Source organism: Asterias amurensis, chromosome 20 (assembly GCF_032118995.1).
Source record: "Asterias amurensis chromosome 20, ASM3211899v1".
Taxonomy (NCBI): Eukaryota; Metazoa; Echinodermata; class Asteroidea; order Forcipulatida; family Asteriidae; genus Asterias; species Asterias amurensis.
The window spans coordinates 10,202,538-10,219,139 of record NC_092667.1 but is presented as its reverse complement, the minus strand read 5'-3'; the positions used below and the strand labels follow the sequence as shown (position 1 = coordinate 10,219,139).

At 41.2% G+C, this 16,602-nt stretch overlaps 1 protein-coding gene across 1 annotated transcript; it reads left to right on the top strand.

Moving 5' to 3' along the window:
- The first annotated feature begins 95 nt into the window (after positions 1–95).
- On the top strand, positions 96–15,747 carry LOC139952278 (uncharacterized). Its single transcript, XM_071951359.1, has 14 exons — positions 96–286; positions 993–1,080; positions 1,983–2,077; positions 3,586–3,719; positions 4,897–4,995; positions 5,590–5,742; positions 6,264–6,422; positions 6,762–6,875; positions 7,836–8,069; positions 9,273–9,431; positions 10,138–10,236; positions 11,645–12,278; positions 13,127–13,248; positions 14,276–15,747. Exons 1-14 carry the CDS (start codon positions 217–219, stop codon positions 14,411–14,413), a joined length of 2,298 nt encoding a protein of 765 aa, XP_071807460.1. The 5' UTR covers positions 96–216; the 3' UTR covers positions 14,414–15,747.
- The last annotated feature ends 855 nt before the right edge of the window (positions 15,748–16,602 follow it).

Below are 16,602 nucleotides of genomic sequence, written 5' to 3'. Positions count from 1 at the left end.
TTGTGTAAAGAAGTCTAGGAGCATTGTTGATTTCGCAACTTTTAAAGGTCATAGGTCAATTATTCATCGGTACCCTGTAGGCAAGTAAAGTAGGGTTGGAATGGTGGTGAACACCAGCGAAAATATTCACGTGTGTGTTTTGCCGAGAAAACACTGTCCTACATCTTGTTGCTGCATGTTTCTGACCCTACATTTGACAGCAATAATTTATCAAAAATGGGGAAGACAATTCAAAAACAGAAAAGGAAGGAGAAAATCAATCAATCTGCTTCGAGTTCCAATCCTGGTAAGCATGAAATCATATCTCCAATTGAAATAATTTTCTAAATTAACTGTTTTGAGTAATTACCAAACGTGTACCTTCCCTTTATTACTGTTTAATGATTGGGAATAAATAAAAGAGTCGGACTGATCATGGAGGTAGAAACAGCTCTTGATGGAGTAATCCCTTTACAGCTGGTAAGAGCTAAACTCTACCTCCATGGACTGATGCAGTCAGCGAGAGTGGCCGGGATGAGGTTTTGACTTTTGAATTGAACTGGAGAAAGTTGAATTAAAAATTCCTGCAGAGTGCGATTCAAATCAAAGCCGAATATAATGTCCTTTCTAATTTCTTCGCACCGTGGTAGATCCGTGCGATTTATATTATAAAAATTATAAGACTTTGATATTTATTATTTTTATATTATTAATGTGGCAGGAGGTTCTGTCCCCCAATCCCATGGTGAACTTTGTTTTCTCTGTCCTTACTCTATGTTAAGTCTATGGTTTAAAGATCTTATGATGGTGATAGCGCCTTCTTTTGAATGTACCTTCCCAGCCCATGTTAATTTCTCATGGGGGACAGAATCTCTGGGGAACAGATTTCCCTATGACACAGGCAGGCCGGACCCACGTACCCCGATCAGTATGTTGACAACCCTGAACTTCTAATCCTAAAAGAAACCTGTAAACAAATCAAACATTTGAATGTTCTTGCTTGTTTTTTATAGATCGAATCGATGGAGCAGGAGGCCACAACATGCGCGACCGCGCTACCATCAAGCGTCTTAAGATGTACAAGGGTGGCAAGCCAACAAGGTATCATGGTGCAATCATAAAAGACACTTTGACAAAGGTCTTTGGTAATTGTCAAAGACCAGTCTTCTCACTTGGTGTATCATATGCACAAAATAACAAACTTGTGAAACTTGAGCTCAAATGGTCGTCAAAGTTACGAGATAATAATTGAAGAAAAAACATCCTTGTCACACTAAGTTGTGTGCTTTCAGATGCTTGATTTTGGGACCTCAAAATCAAGCATCTAAAAAACATACATTTTCGTGTGACAAGGGTGTTTTTCTTTCATTATTATCTCGCAACTTCGACGACCAGTCGAGTTCAAATTTTCACAGGTTTGTTATTTTATGCATATGTTGAGATACACTAAGTGAGAAGACTGGTCTTTGACAATTACCAATGGTGTCCAGTGCTACACTGGTATATGACCCAATCTTTTTGTGAGGTTCTAAAATTAATGAGTTCAGGGCTAGAGTTTGTGGAAAATATCCATAAGACCACAGTACTTGTTACTCAGAATCCCTACTGGACCGGGATTTTATTCACAAGACCAGAATCAAAGTGAGAAGAGACTAGAAAACAAATGAGAACATGATTTTATCATCTCAACTTTTTTGTTCGAACGTCCCCAGAGAAGACTTAGGGCCTATCTTGGAACTGTTTTTTGGATGTGATACTCAGCAGGATTGTAAGATATTTGTAAGGCACAATGTTGACATTCCATATTGAATAAAAAAAAACAAAAAAAAAAACAGTTTACTGGCCCGACTCTGAAATCACTTACCTCGGGCCAGGAGTCGAGTATATAATTCGAGCCCAGGAGTTAACCAATGTTATACATTTGTATCTGCTGACAGGAGGTTAACCAATTAGTGTAGAAAATGTTTGCCTTGAATTATTTGGACATGACTTTTTAATCGCAGAAATGCCAAAGGAAAGATCACCAAGCCGGCTATTTTCCAGTCTAAACTGCCATCAGGAACAGTCGCAAGGGTTGAGCCTAACCGAAGGTGGTTTGGTAAGTAAATACCTTTTACCAGGCCAAACTTTACTTTGTAACAAGTAATGGGGAGTGGTTGGATGGATAAAACATTGTGAGAAATGGCTCCCTCTGAAGTGACGTAGTTTTCAAAACGGAAGTTATTTTCCACGAATTTGATTTCGAGACCTCAGATTTCGGATTTGAGGTCTCGAAATCAAGCATCTGAAAGCACACAACTTCGTGTGACCATGGTACAACAAGGGTGTTTTTTTCTTTCATTAATATCTCCCAACTTTTGACAACCTATTGAGCTCAAATTTTCACAGTTTTGTTATATTATGCATATGTTGAGATACACCAACTGTGAAGACTAGTCTTTGACAATTACCAATAGTGTCCAGTGTCTTTAAGCCTATATAAATGTAGGTGTATACAATGAAACTAACCTGTGAATTTCATTTCTAAAGGCTGTTTGATGTACATGTACATGGTTTTTCAGTAGCAATTACTTTTTGGCCATTGTTGTGTATAAGCAGAGTTCTTGTATTTTTTCATCATTGACAGTCCAGTGCCTTTAATTCACTTTCTCACAATCACAACACAGCCCTGATACTTCGGCTTTTAAGGGGCACGGCAGTTTTGCCTTGACTTTTTGTAAAAATTTGGGGCACCAAGGCAATTTTCAAAAATTTGGAAGGGCATCACGGCAATCATAAAAAGTTGCGATGGGCACGACGGCAGTTTGAAAAAAAAACTCTGAGTAAGAGTTGCCTGTAAAAAATAGTTCTTCAAATTTTTCCATTTTCTAACTGTTACCCAATGAAAAAAGAAAGCATTCATCTAACTCAACCAAATAAAGAACAACTACTTACAATACACAATAAATAATTTTGTTCATACGTAATCCTACTACTGGTCATGCACGTTGTGTAGTTTTTCGTAGAGACTCTAAAATTCCCACGTAACTGCTCCATTTTGACACGATGTTGACAGAATAAATGCATGCGGTGCGCTACGACTATGCTATACATGATGGTACATCACATGTACCAAGCATGGGGGAAACCACTATCCCAGCATGCACAGCACGTCGAGTCTTTGTCTCAAGGCGCTTAGCGTTGGTGTGCGTAATTTTACCACTAGAGGGCGTTTAATCTCACGCTATATCTTTGTTCGGAAAGGCCCTCTAGCGTTCGATGTTGCGAGTATTTTTTTGTCGCACGCAAAGAACAACAACTAACCGGCCTGAAATCTGCTGCTGTGCCTTACGTGCGTGAAATTGGGGCCTATTTCGCTGCGTGAAATTTACACAGACATCGGGACTTTTTAGCTTATTTTCGAACTTTGACAACGTTGAATATAATTTGTTTTTGGGAGGAAGGGCACGGCGGCAATGATGAGAAAAGGGCACGGCAATCATTGCCGTGAAAAATTGGGTTTTTGAAGGGCATTGCGGCAATCGGTAGGGGCAACGACGGCAATTGCCGTCGTTGCCGTCGTGAAGTATCAGGGCTGACAACAATCCTGATTGAAATCCCCTGCAGGTAACACTAGAGTGATCACACAGTCAGCACTGCAGACCTTCCAAGAAGAGATGGGCAAAGTATTGAAGGATCCCTATCGAGTTGTGATGAGAAAGACGAAACTACCCATCACACTACTGCAAGAGAAGGCTAAGGTATAATTATGGCTCCTTATATATGATGCGTTCGTTTAGCTTCCCTGGGTCTGCCCCCGGTACGTTTGAATAAGCCACTTCGGAATGTCGGTGGCGCATGCCTGTTGCTGCTGTCTATCTCCCGTAACCTTTTGACAATACCTGCTGGTATTGTCAAACGTCAAAAGGTTATTGGAGATAGACAACATGCGTTGTCAGCAGTAACAGACATGCGCAGCTGGAACTTCGAAGTGGCTTATAGCTCTGACGTCATTCCAGGGGCTCACCCGAGTTAGCCCCTAGTGCCCTGCTTGTGGAGTGGGTCACTTCTGGCCCCAGGTGCATGCCGTCACAACGAGAGAGTGAGTGATCGTTCGATTAGCTCTTGTTAGGGGCTCACCCGAGTGAGCACTGCGGGGTCGACACATGGAAGCTAATCGAACGCACCAATAGTGCTCATATCCATCATTCAGTGACGCTCAAGGCACATCAACATTCAGTATTTTCCTGCAAGCTATTGTGGAGCTATTTTGAAGAGCTGGTTTTTGACTCCACAAAGTGGCAGACTGTATGTTCCCGACTGGTTGTGATTCCAGAGGCAAATTTATTTTGTTTTAATCACTACTCACTAATTACAACACACTGTAGGTTTTTTGTGCATGAACAACTCTTACAAAGGATATGGAGCAATTTCGAACAGCAATGTTGTAAGAGATTTTATAGGCAACGTGGCCCTTTAAAAGGCACTAAACACGTTTGGTAATTGTCAAAGACCAGTATTCTCCCTTGGTGTACCCCAACATATACATAAAACACCAAGCCCGTGAAACCTTGGACCCAATTGGTCATTGAAGTTGCAAGAAAATGCTGAAAGAAAAAACACCCTTGTTGTACAAAATAGTGTGCTTTCAGATAGGAATAAAAGGCTTCTGGCCAGAAGTCTGTTGTTTTATTGAGAAATTACCTTTCTCAAAAACTGCCTTACTTAGGGAATTGTTTCTCGCAATGTTTTATACTATCAACAGCTCTCCGTTGTTCGTTACCAAGTAAGGTTTTATGCTAATATATATTTTGAGTAATTACCAAACATGTACCAGTGCCTTTTAGGAGCATATTGCCTTCAAAAATCATCATGGTGTTCTCCTAATACTTATTGTCCAACCTTTGTTTGATCTTTGACTGTTTTAAACCTATACAGAATGCAAGAGTCCATCTTCTAGACACAGAGAGCTTCGAGACGACCTTTGGCCCCAAGAAACAAAGGAAGAGACCCAACCTGAAATTCGCCGACATGGAGGTAAGGTCGTTTCTGAATTAGCGGCTTCAGCTCTTGCTACAGCTACGGCTATGGCTAGATATCTGCATCATCATGCATTGAAGTACAGTATGTATTTAGCAATAACCTTTAGCAGCAGTTGTAGCCAAAGCTGTTGATGCTAATTAGGATACAGCTCTTGTTTGAATGAAAGGGATGTGAGCTAGGCTTGAAATACACACTGGGCCACTGGCCCAAGTCCTGTAATGTTTTGCCAGTAACGCCGCTTCTGAAAAAGTCCAGTGGTCCTATGTTAGTCTTGAAAAACATACTTGACCACTGGCCAGTAGCACTTTGCCAGTATTTAACTTGGAGGCGCAGAGCTCGGACTAAACCTTTTATAGAGATATCATCATCAATTCATGAATTCAAATCATTTGATTGATGGTCTCCCATTATTATTGACAATCAGTCCGTCTGGAGCCAGGAGAGATCTAGCTTTCAGTCAAGGTGCACGCGGCAACTCCAGACGTCATGCACGACCTCAAACAATAAGCATGGAAAAATACCAGCGCAAGAGATCCTACCAAAGATCCTAAAAAAATGAAGATATTTGTCATTGTTTTATTTGACCAGAGTTTCATAAAGACAGCAGAGGACTCTACTGAGCAGTACGATGTAGAGAAAGACAAAGATTTAGTGACGGATGATGACGGGGTCAGACCAGAGGTCAGGGAGTGGATCTTTGGAGCTGGACAATCTAAAAGAATATGGAATGAACTCTATAAGGTATGATCAAAAATAAGCAGATAAGGCTGGGTCCGAAATGACAGCTTCGGCACTAGCTATGGTTAATTGGGAATTGTAATAGAGCTGCTTTGCCATGTTTGTGGCTTCCAACAAATATGAGGAATGCGAACTCACCAGGGCTCAATTTCATAGAGCTGCTAAGCAAAAATTTGGTTGGTAGGCCTAATCCTGATTTAAAAACATTTTTATCCAGGAAGAAATTTCATGCTAAGCAAATTTTTGTTCTTAGCAGCTCTATGAAATTGGGTCCAGAAGTGTTCAAGAGTTCACTTCGTCTTGCATTGTTTTTGTATAACAATGTATACAGTTGTGTTCAAGAGTTTTTCATGTTCATTAAGTAAGTTTAATGCGTGTACAATGCATTGTTGTCTTGCCACGGAACAAATGTGCTCTACAAGAATGATTTCTAATTATTACTATATTAAATCAGAATTTGTGATTCTTTGCTCACAATATGACTATTTACACCTACTCTCTTGATTTTGACTTGTACGATGCAGGTGATAGACTCGTCCGACATCCTTGTCCAGGTCCTGGATGCGAGGGACCCCATGGGGACCAGGTCAAAGTTCGTGGAGACTTATCTGAAGAAGGAGAAAACCCACAAACACTTGGTCTTTGTGTTGAACAAAGTTGATCTTGTACCGACTTGGGTTACGGTAAGATGTCATAAGAATGTGTATGATGAAGTGCGCCCTCTATAGTTACAAAAAATGACCTGGGGGAATTTACACGATAGGGGCAGACGCCTGACATTTAGCCATTAGAAGTAATTTTTCCATGAGTCTCAACTTCAGCTCTGTCGTCGACATGAATGGAAAATTTGGCGTACTTTCACATAACAATTATGATGACTGAAGTAAGTTTCAACAAACAATACTGGAAACATTGTTAAATCTTTAACGTCTACAACCATTTAATTTTGTTAAGCCATTCTTCTTGAAACATGACAAGATGTTGCTTAAATTATTTAAAGTCTGTTTCCGTTTTATTTCCAGAAACGTTGGGTAGCCATACTATCAGCAGAGTATCCAACTCTAGCATTTCACGCCAGTGTGAAGAACCCATTTGGTAAAGGCGCCTTGATACAGCTTCTGCGACAGTTTGGCAAGGTAACAGTTATGTTCATTATGTCTTTCTATTCCAAGGCATGTACTTAATTGACTCCAGCATGTTGTGTTGTGTAATGCTCAAAAAGGAAACCCAGTACACTTATCATAAAGAGAAGGGGTTTGCCCTGGTGTTCCTTGTCTTTCTGATACTAGAGAAGGGGTTCGCCTCGGTGTTCCTTGTCTGGTCGGTAGCATATTGTGCCAGAATTAGGTCTTATACTTCAAAAACGTAGCTCCATATACCTTGCAGGGGAAAATACTGAGCGCTTTGATATGCCCATAGGGTATGATATAAAGCATTGTACAAGAAACAAGTATTCAAGGAATTCTCAGTAAATTTATTTAGTCAAGTGTTGCTATTCACAACAAGTTCATTGTTTGTGGTTCCCCACAGTCACAGTTTGTAGTCTGGTCATCAGGGCCCAATTTCATTTGCGTGCTTACTGTAGCAGAAAAATTTGCTTGAGCCTAAGCGTATTTCACAGGTTAGCAGAAAAGTTGGTCGGCCATATTGCGTGTTTACCGTGGATTTGCATTGTGACGTCATTTGTTTTCATGCGGTAAGCACCGGAAGGTTGGCATGCCTTTTCGTGTGCTTACGGTTAGCAGCGCTATGAGACAGAAATTGCACCAGTAAGCACAAAATCGGCCGTTAAGCAGCGCTATGAAATTGGGCCCAGGTAGATATCCCCAATGGTAAAGGCCGGTTTATAGTCGGTCGCGCGATGGTCGTGCAATAGAAATCTTGCGCGCGATCCTAAGACTGAGGCCTAAAAACCGTGTCTTTTTATGATCACGCGTTAAGATTTCCGACGCCCGACCATCGCGTGACCGACTATAACTCGGCCTTAAAGCACTGTGGTTCCCAGGGTAGAGAGTGAGCCAAATGCACATCATTATTAATTTAGTTACTATGCTGTTGAATAACAACGTCGATTTCAAATGTTACTCTCCAATCAGCTCCATGTCGACAAGAAACAAATCAGCGTGGGATTCATCGGTTACCCAAACGTCGGCAAGAGCTCTGTTATCAACACACTGCGTGCTAAGAAAGTCTGCAAGGTGGCACCGGTACCCGGCGAGACTAAAGTGTGGCAGTACATCACGCTGATGAGACGTATTTTCTTGATCGATTGTCCCGGTGTGGTCTACCCATCCGGAGATACGGATGCTGAGGTTGTACTCAAAGGAGTGGTAAGATATTTCACACATTACGTAAATCTCCCTCGAACTTAAATCTCTTAATTCTACTCACTAGCTTCATTTTGACTCATATCAATAGTTGTCATTCGCTCTGCCCCAGCCTTGCTTTAACCAAAGGCAATAGGATGGGATGGTCAAACGTATCAAGCACGCTCATTGGTTGATGCTCAGTCCCATCATGCATCACACTCACACTGCACGCATGAAATACTTCCTGAACAAGAATCTGTGCAAGCTGATTAGCCCATCCCAGCGGTCCTGAATAGACCTGGCCGCCGGGGCCGAGCGATTAGTTGTCAGTGAAGTAGTTGTATTATATGCTTTCACCCTGGAACCCCTTTCCCTGAGGCCAGTGATGGTCATCCATAGGTCAACATCAAATATTTGAAATGCTGAAAAGCAGGGATTAAATAAACTTATGTTACATTGGACAATTCTCTTGACTTTTGTTACATGGATCATTCCATCAAGATATGTTGTTGCAGCAGTGCGACCAAAAGATATCAGTCTGCACAGATATTTCCACAATCTAAAATGCTGACAAACGGCAGCTTAGCCGCATGGGCCTTGGGGGGGGGGGGAGAGAGGTGGTTGTCACGTACCTCCCACACTGTTCCAGTGACAACCTCCAAGCCCCCAACGAAAAAAATGCAGATTCGTATAGAGCCCTCAAATATTGGGGAAAAAAATATTAGCCTTTTTGAGATATGGTGGACTTTGTAGCAGTGCACTGTTTGGTTTGGGTGTAAAGAGACAAATATACCTAAACCTGTGTCCACCTTATGGCCCCCCTTATTGGAAAGAAGTGAACTACTACTCACATACCCCACTCCTACCGTGTCCCTAATCCACCCACTTCCCTACCCCCAGCACACCAATCACACCTACCAATAGGACCCAATATCATAGAGCTGCTAAGCACAGAAATTTGGTTAGCACAACATTTCTGCCTTGATCAAAACAGGATTTCCCAACCAAATTTGTACGTGATTTTCTGAGTAAGCAAGCAACAGCTGAATACCAGTAACAAGCAAAATGCATTAAGTGGAAATTTGGTGGGAAATCCTGGTTTAATCAAGGAGGAAATTTCATGCGAAGCAAACTTTTGTGCTTAGCAGCTCTATGAAATTTGGCCCAGGTGTTGGTGTAAATCGACAGCTGTTTGTATTGATGAATCTTGATACAATTCTTAAGGTGCGGGTTGAGCGTTGTGAGACGCCAGAGGACTACATCCCAGACCTCCTTGCGAGAGTCAAACTAGACTACATCAAGAAGACGTACAGACTCGTGGATTGGACGGACGCAAACGACTTCCTGGAACAAGTAGCTCAGAGAACCGGCAAATTGCTCAAGGTAAAACAAACAAAACTCTTCTCTCTGTTCTGTATGCTTTGTATTAAAGTTGCAAGGGTAGTGCATTCTGCTCTAATAATAATATCATTTAGCGCACGTATCTACCAACCAAGGCACTCAAGGCAGTGAGTATATATACAAACTTACAGAAAGATAGTTTATTGCAGTGATGAATTCTGAGACCCAATTATGTAGCACCCTTATAAGGGTTTACAAGGTGCTACGGCGCATTAAGCAGCCACAGCCAGGAACACCGGGGCGAACCCCTTCTCTTTTCGAGAAGTGCACTGGGTTCTTTTACCTGCGTTACACAACACATGGGACCAACGGATTTACGTCCCATCCGAAGGACGAAGCTATGGTTAAGTGTCTTGCTTAAGGACACAAGTGTCACGGCTGGGGATTCGAACCCACACTCTACCAGCCAGGCTTCTAGTAGATGATACCCTTGCCTATATCTTTACGGACTGCGAAGTGGGCCAGCCAGACTCCTAGTAGACGATACCTATGCCTCATCCTTATGGACTATGAAGGAGGCTGGGGTAACCCCGTTTCAGCCCCAGGAGTAATTAGCAACATGCTCCTGGGGACAGTTTGGTGTAGCCTTCACCTTGACGTGGTCGTCAGTGCCCTTGTGATGTTGGTCACTCATAACTTTCATTTCAACAAGGCCTGATTTAATTTTGTTGTTTTTGATCCTACCCAGGGTGGGGAGCCAGCCATTCGCACCGTCTCTAAAATGGTTCTCAACGACTGGCAACGAGGGAAAATTCCGTTCTTTGTCAAACCGCCAAACTGTGAAACAGTAAGTTTGTTTGTTTGTTTGTTTGTTTTATTTCCATTTGTACAACAAAAAAATACAACAATGATGATTTCAAGTATATAAATACTGTTATAAATTTAAATTAAGTACAAATGGGGGTTGCAGCCAGAGGAGGTAAGACCCTCCTGTAGTGGAGCACCCGAACTGCTATAAAAAATAAAAAATGAAATGCTGCACTGGTTTCACAAATGACAAGTGTAATATGAAAGTAAATTATAGTAACCCTAAAATAAAATAAAGCACATCTTTGAAGAACAATAGTGTAAAGCAAAATAAAGATATTAGGCCTAAAAGATATGAACTTGTACACATTAAACCTAGCAGTTTACCAGCCCTGTTCTTCTGCTGTGGTGCCCTTTGCAAAGTTTCATTACAATAACACATTTTTGTTCATATTGGTGCCCCATACCAGAGCAAAATTTCTATCCCCCTTCAAAGGCAAAGTTCCGGGCCCTGCTGTCGACTTCACCAAACTCTTCCTAACTTAGGATTCATCTTAGGACTTAAGTTGGGTTTAGTTTGGTATCCAGATACGTAGGACGCATTGAACCCATCCTAAGTTAGGACGGGTTACTCGTCCTAACTCGAGTTAGGATTAATCCTAGCGTTTCGTGAAATCAGCTGCAGGCCCAATACACTGATCCATTAGGTTCCGCCTACGACGTGAGCAAGAACTAGTGAGCCTCTTCAATGCCATTCTGCACAACTCTGCAGAGTGTCCCAAGCATACGCGTATGTTTGTCGGACTTTATAGTGTCGGACTTTTGGTTGTGCTATGGGTTGTGATTGGTCAATACGCTATGGGGCGGAGCTTAATGGATCGGTCTGTTGTCAGGTTGTGTATTGGCACTTATGGCTGATTTAAACTTGTGCAAGTCGCACGTGTTTTTAAAACGAGAAAGCAACTCAAACATAGACCTTATTTTTTAATCCTTCTGTTTAAATGATATTTTCTTCAATGTCTTGAAATTAAGAATATCTGTAGCAGTTTGTTACCAATTTGAATGTTCATATAAAAACAGATAATTTGTTTAATTAACATTGAAACAAAATTCAACTTGGGACGAGGACGCTTATTTTTAGAAACCCCCATCTGCCCTCCAGTAAAGATATTGATAAAGAGAGAGAAAGCCAACATGGGGCTAGTTATCTCAGATAGTAGAGCACCAGCTAGTCTTTCTGTAGGTTGCAGGTTCAGTTCTCGTCATTGGCTCAATGCTGCAGGCCTGGTGTTATTATTATTGTTTGATGAGCATTCACTGGTTCTGTACTTGTATTGTTTTGTTTACATTGTCTCTGCTGCGCCTTGAACTTTGCGCTGTTTAGATTGATTTGGCAAATTACAAATACCTATTACTATTTATTTATTATTTACAATTGTGTGTTAAAGGATCCGGTACCTGACAGAGAGGGTGGAAAAGAAACCACAGCGGAAACAACTCCAGTGTCAGCCGACGACTACAAAACAGTAGCACCACCGACTGCTTACTCCAAGGACAAATCCACGGCTGGGGCTAAACCGGCCGATGAAAGTGAACAATCGACAACCACCGAAGACAAAGTTGTAGTCACAGTCCAGCAGGACTTGAGTGAGATCCACGTAGGGGTCGATTTTAGCGGTGAGGATTTAAGACCTGATGGAACGGAAGGAGATGTGGATCTAGTCAGCGGTGATGAAGAGGAGGACGAAGGTGGAGAGAGCCCTCAAGAGGCTGATGCCGGAGAGGAAAACAACAAAGAAGAGAGCACGGAGAAAAAAGTCTTTGCGACAAACGACAGGAAGAAACGGAAGGTCAAGGGCAAGAAACTGAAAACGTCATCCGCGGCGGCGATGTTGGCGAAATATAAAACGACTGCACAAAGCGCGGAGGACGGGGACTTGGGAGCGACTGCATTCGGAGTGAATGCGTTTCTCAGTGCGGACAATCTGCAGATGCTTGCTCAGGTGAAGGCAGCGAAGAAACAGAATGAGGACAAGACACCAACAGGAACGCCGAGACAGAGTGCACAGAAGAGAAAGAGAGGTATGGAAAGAATTGAGCGTTTGGTCACCATTCGGTGATGATTATCGGTAGTGTACTTTGATTAAAACTGAGGTCCCATGTGTCTTGTAAATGCACATAAAAGAACCCAGTGTCACTTTATATCGCTATTAGGGGGGTGGCGATGGGGGTTTGCCACGGTGATTCTCTGGCATTGACTGCATTGCCAAATGTGCCATAGAACCTTGTAAACCTTCATTAGGCGCTACATAAATTGACCTTATAATTTATAAACCCTCAAAAACCAGTCTTAAAATGTATGTTTGTTCAAGCCCCTTGAATAACTTGTTGGCAGATAGGTGCACTTTAAAGTGTGCCGAGCAGTCTAGTTCACTAGACCCAAGCTCTTGCGTTGTCAGCAAAAGAGTTTGGGTTCAAACTCTAGTCATGACACTTGTTTTTTCTTGAGCAAGACACTTCATAATTGCTTCTTGATTTTTAAATGTTTAAAAATATTTACTCAGTCAGTTTTCCTTGTGATTTATTACTTGATATTTGTGAGTTTTTGTTGACGACATTTCAGGGGGACGGCGACAAAATGTATGTTATTTTTGTCGCAGTACCCGCTGCTAAAACATAGGATTTGAACTGCCTCTGGCTAACTGGCAATCTCGGTTGTCTATTTGGTATGACACTGCTCTAGAATTGCAAAGGTCGTGTGATCGAATCCCACGCTAGTAAAACATGTATGCTAGTGATTTTTTCTCACCAAACTCAGGGAAAGTACTGAGTGCTAACACACATCGATGCGAGGGTAAAACCAAAAAGTAATATATTATTTTTGGGTATTATTACTAATTACTAACTCCGCTGATTGTTTTCCTTGCCAGCTGGTCACTCATACCTGAAGCTGACCGGTGCTGATGATGTTGAGGACGGGAAGTCAAAGATGAAGAAGCGATACTTCGATACGGAAGATGAAACGGAGAAGAAGACCAGAAATGCTAAAGAGGTGAGTCTTGACCTTTGACCTCTTAGTGTGAGGCAACATTTGGATGTCTTAGGATTTGTTGGATATTATAGTATTTTCTGCCATGAACGAAAATGCTACTTTTGTTGTTCTTTTTCCTCCACTGTCTGTTTAAGACAATGTATTAAATCAATGCTATGTGGATTGGGTTTTCAGTACCTACTCGACTGAGTGGGTTTTTCCTGGAATGTTTCTCTGGGGTTTTCCTCCCACATCTAAAACTGAGACTTCCTTCCGTGTCTTCTCTCCATTGGGTTCTTGGCTAGTGATTAAGTTCGCTTTTTTGAGAGTCCTTGGCTTCTGAACCAGAATTAAGCAATTAATAAAAGCGTCCGTACCATCACTCGCTTGGCGGCCTACCATAGTGTGCAACATCGCTCTTAACATTAGTGGCGAAAGAAAATTATGGTTTGAAGCCTACATCAGCTTTCTGTAGTGTAAAGCATCATGAGAAACGTTTCACTTCGAAGAAATGTACACATTCAGGGCTTCAAATTAACACTGGACCGCATGAAAACTTGGGACTAGTCTTGTATTGGTCAAAGACCAGTCTTCTCACTTGGTGTATCTCAACATACAGTATGCATAAAATAACAAACCTGTGAAAATTTGAGCTCAATCTGTCGTCAAAGTCGCGAAATATTAATGAAAGAAAAAATTGCCTTGTTGCTCCATGGCCACTTGAAGTTGTGTGCTTTCAGATGATTTATTTCGACACCTCAAATTCTAAATCTGAGGTCTCGGAATCAAATTCGTGGAAATTACTTCTTTCTCGAAAAACTACGTCAAGCTAGAGGGAGCTGTTTCTCACAATGTTTTATACTATCAACCTCTCCCCATTAATACTCGTAATCAAGAAAGGTTTTATGATAATAATTATTTTGAGTAGTTACCAATAGTGTCCACTGCCTTTAAACTCTTTGACATTGTCTAGGAAGCAAAAATGCCTCATCAGAATTCCTGGTTCTTCTTTCTTATTTATTTTTCCCCCTTTTTGTTCACTTCACAGAGGAGACGAGAAGAGAGGAATGAACATCCCAAGAAGACTGGCCAGCATTACTACGCCAAAGCCAACGTCAAGAATAGAAATCGAGAAAGGAGTCAAAAACCTGGAGTCCTTAAAGGACAGAAACAGAGGAGAAAATAAATTCTATCAAAAATTATGTCTTTATAATTTATCTGAAACCACTTCAAGGCACCGATATCTGGCAAGTTTTTCTAAAACGGCTCAGGGTGAATTGTTTAACGTCCTGAACAACTTACAGGGATGAGATTGTTCAGACTTTTTGGCTGAATTCAGACCTTTTATGTAGGCCGGGTCAAGAAAATCAGACAATATTTTTCCCACAAATAAAGAAATCTTGCTCATTGGTCTACTTCTCTAGTGCTTTGGATACTGTTTCCAAAAGCTCCTTGAGATCTATAACCCCAGGGGTTACCAAACAGTAGAAATGGCATCACTTCAACATACCTTTGAACTTGTTACCAAGTTTCAGACTTTTTTGTTAGTAATGACTCTCACCCCTGAACTTAGGAGCACAATAAATAATTTCTTGCAGTCAGTGGGATGGCTGATGTGTATAGTCATCTAGTCATTCCTTTGTGTAGCGTACACAGGCATGCATGTTTTCCCCCATGCAAATAGGGACAGAAGGTACTGGAATTTGTGCTCGTAATCTCCCTTTTTCTCTGATTGTCAGATCTTTTTTCCTTTTGTACAAATGTGGAATGCAAGAACGGACAACCAATCTGCCACAATTTTTAATCATTGTATTTGGCCCTAAGTGGGACCTAAGGTTGAGCGCTGGAAGATTCTAGCATACCATGGCATATAATCGGCTGTGGCAAACGGCCAAGGTTTTGCATGGTCACAGTGCAGGAAACTATTGTTTTCGCAACAGAGCAAGAAATCACTGTGCTCATTATCAAAACAAATGTTGTATTTTCTTTGTCAGGTCAAAGTTTCTTAGTGACAATGATGTTTTTTTAAGGAAAATTATTACTTCAGACGCTCCAAAAAGTTCTGCAAACTAAAACCACTCTCAGACAGAGGCACAGAAAATTGTTTGAAAAATCAACCTGGGCCCACTTTCATAGAGCCTAAGCAGAAAATATTGCTTTACAATTTTCTGCTTAGCAGAAATGAGCAGGATACCAACCAGTCACAAATTGCGCATGTGATATGGTAGTTTGGCTGGTAACCTTCCTCTGGTAAGCAAAATTGTATTGTGCTAAGCTACCTTGTTGTGAAATTTGGTTAATAATGAGTTTGAATCACTTTCAACTGTTGTCACTGTGGATTTTTCTCAACTGTTTGAACAAATCCTGACTAAATTAATATTATTATGCTCTGTAAAATATATTAACAGTTTTTCCCCCAAAAAAATCATTTTGAATAATCTACCTGTATAATTATTGATACATATTATTTTAACTTTGTCCACAACATTATTTGAAAGAATTGTTGAAATAAAAGGTTCTGATCGGTTTATATATCTGAAATGGAGTGTTAACTTTCTGAATGTTAGATGTTAAATTTGCATCGTGGATAAAGAATATTAATTTTGGTTTTTACCCATACACGGATGTGTGTTAGCACTGTATACTCAGTACTTCCCGAGTCCTGTGAAAAAATATCACAGGCATGTTACGAACCCAGTAACATGCCTGTGATATCTTATCACAGGACTCGGAAACTACTGAGTATACAGTGCTAACACACATCGGTGTATGGGTAAAAACCAAAATTAATATTTCTGAATGGTGTTAAAAATGTCATAAGAATTTTAAGGAGCTTTCAACTTTGCCCGGCATAGAACTGCAGAAAATAATCAGTGAAATTCACTCAAATTTAACAAGCTTGGTGTGGAATGAAATAGAATCTGTGTAGAAACCTTTTCTCAGAATCAAGTTTGTTTGTGAAAATTACCTCTTTCTCTAAAACTACGTCATGACGTTACTTCAAAGGGTGGCACGGTTGGCCTGTGCGTAAAGCGCTCGCCTCTCACCAAGGTGACACCGGTCGGGCCATTTTGTGAGTTGAGTTGTGCGTTTCTTCCAGTCTGGTTGCTTCTCTGCTGTGCCACGAGGGTTTTCCAGACCATCCAGTTTTCCTCCCTCAGGAAAAATCAAACACTTTCGATCTTGGCTGTGCTCCGTTGTCATAATGGGTTGATGTGGCTGGCAGCTGAATGCGCCCTTGCATGCCTGCTTCTCGAACACGTTGTAGCCGCGTCCTTCGCATTTTAGCTCTTAGCTGCGAGTAAGGATGATTAGCCCCCCAAAATATAGATAGATTATTATCAACACCATTTTAGTTCTGTGCGTTTACAAACA